Source organism: Penaeus monodon, chromosome 22 (assembly GCF_015228065.2).
Source record: "Penaeus monodon isolate SGIC_2016 chromosome 22, NSTDA_Pmon_1, whole genome shotgun sequence".
NCBI classification, from domain to species: Eukaryota; Metazoa; Arthropoda; class Malacostraca; order Decapoda; family Penaeidae; genus Penaeus; species Penaeus monodon.
The window spans coordinates 37466558-37467954 of record NC_051407.1 but is presented as its reverse complement, the minus strand read 5'-3'; the positions used below and the strand labels follow the sequence as shown (position 1 = coordinate 37467954).

General features: G+C 39.6%; 1 protein-coding gene across 1 annotated transcript in view; it reads right to left on the bottom strand.

Moving 5' to 3' along the window:
* LOC119587428 (superoxide dismutase [Cu-Zn]-like) overlaps positions 1-795 on the bottom strand; it is a 19389-nt gene extending 18594 nt beyond the window's left edge. The window contains 1 exon segment of the mRNA XM_037936158.1: positions 792-795. Within this exon segment, the coding sequence (XP_037792086.1) occupies positions 792-795 (4 nt within the window).
* Positions 796-1397: the final 602 nt, after the last annotated feature.

The following is a 1397-nucleotide window of genomic DNA, read 5'->3' as shown; positions in this document are numbered from 1 at the left end:
GAGCAGACTGACCCCATGGTGCTGATTCTACCGAGGCCACGGGAAGGCTGCGCTGTCTCGTGTCTCCTCCTCCTCCTCATGCTTAAATAACCGAACTCGTGCCTCTCGATTTTACGATGGAGGAGGAATGTCAGCACGGAAAAATTTATATTTTCTCTTCTGTTCTGGTTATGTAAATTTATCTTTAGTTGTGTTTCCCCTAATTTGGAATTATTCAGTTTTTGCTTCCATTTTATTCATTTTGATGATGTAAAGCTTCTATATCCTCACATTTTTCCATCACTAGTATTCAGTCTCGTTATTCTTTGCATTCTCCATATTTTTGCATTCTTTCTCTTTTTTCTTATAATTCTTCTTTCCTTGTTTATTCCTTTCCTCCCTATATTAGCCTTGTGTCTTTCTTTTCTCCTTTTTAATGGAATCACAACCATAGACTAACATCATTCCATTCGTCTTTTTCTCGTCATCGTGACAGTGATCCCAAATCCCTTTTCTTACCTCATCTTATTGACTATTCTTTTGCTTTGGTTCTGTTCTTAGTTGTGAAAGTCCCTTCCTCCTCTCCACGAATTTTTCTAATATCAGGTCTTTTTATTAGGTTTAATCAGGTGTCATGCCGAGTTTTTTTCTATACTTCATACAATTACTATTCGTTATTTTACACCATTACTTTTCCTAACCATTCTTCAAATTATTACCTTACCATAATTTACTACCTTCCTCTCTTACCGCTGTATGTGCTTCCTTTTACTTCTCTGCATTCTTTCTTTTATATCATTCTTCTTCCTTACCCATCCTCAGTTTTTTCTTCCTACCATGCTTCATGCCTCCTTCGCGACGTTCTTCGTTACTCTCTCTTTCTCTGTTCTCCAACTTAAATGAATCCCATTCTTTCTCTCTCTCTCTCTTCCTTACTCGAGCGAATTCCATCCCCCTCTCTCTACTCTTTACTCAAATAAATTTCATTCTTTCTCTCTCTCTCTTCCTTAAGCGAATACCATCCTCTCTTTCTCTCTCCTTCACTCAAATAGTTCCCATTCTTTCTCTCTCCCTCTTCCTTACTCAAATGAATTCCTTTCTCTCTTCCTACTCGAGCGAATTCCATCATCCCAACTCGTGACTTCACCTTCCCCGCGCCCGCACAGCCTCCGTGCGATTTTCATTCATCTTCCACCCTCGCGATGACCAACAGCTTGGTTATCAAGGTTACAGCGTCGAGCCAACGAGTGAAGGCCTTGAAATCTTCCTCTCTGCTGATGCTGGTAATTGAGGAACTGAAGAAGTCTTTGTTAATGTTTATTTCCTTTAGTGTAGTCCTCGGGATTAAGTGTTTGTGACCACGCTCTTGATATGAATGTTGATGGATGAGTAGAATGATTATCCTTCTTTTTGTGTGT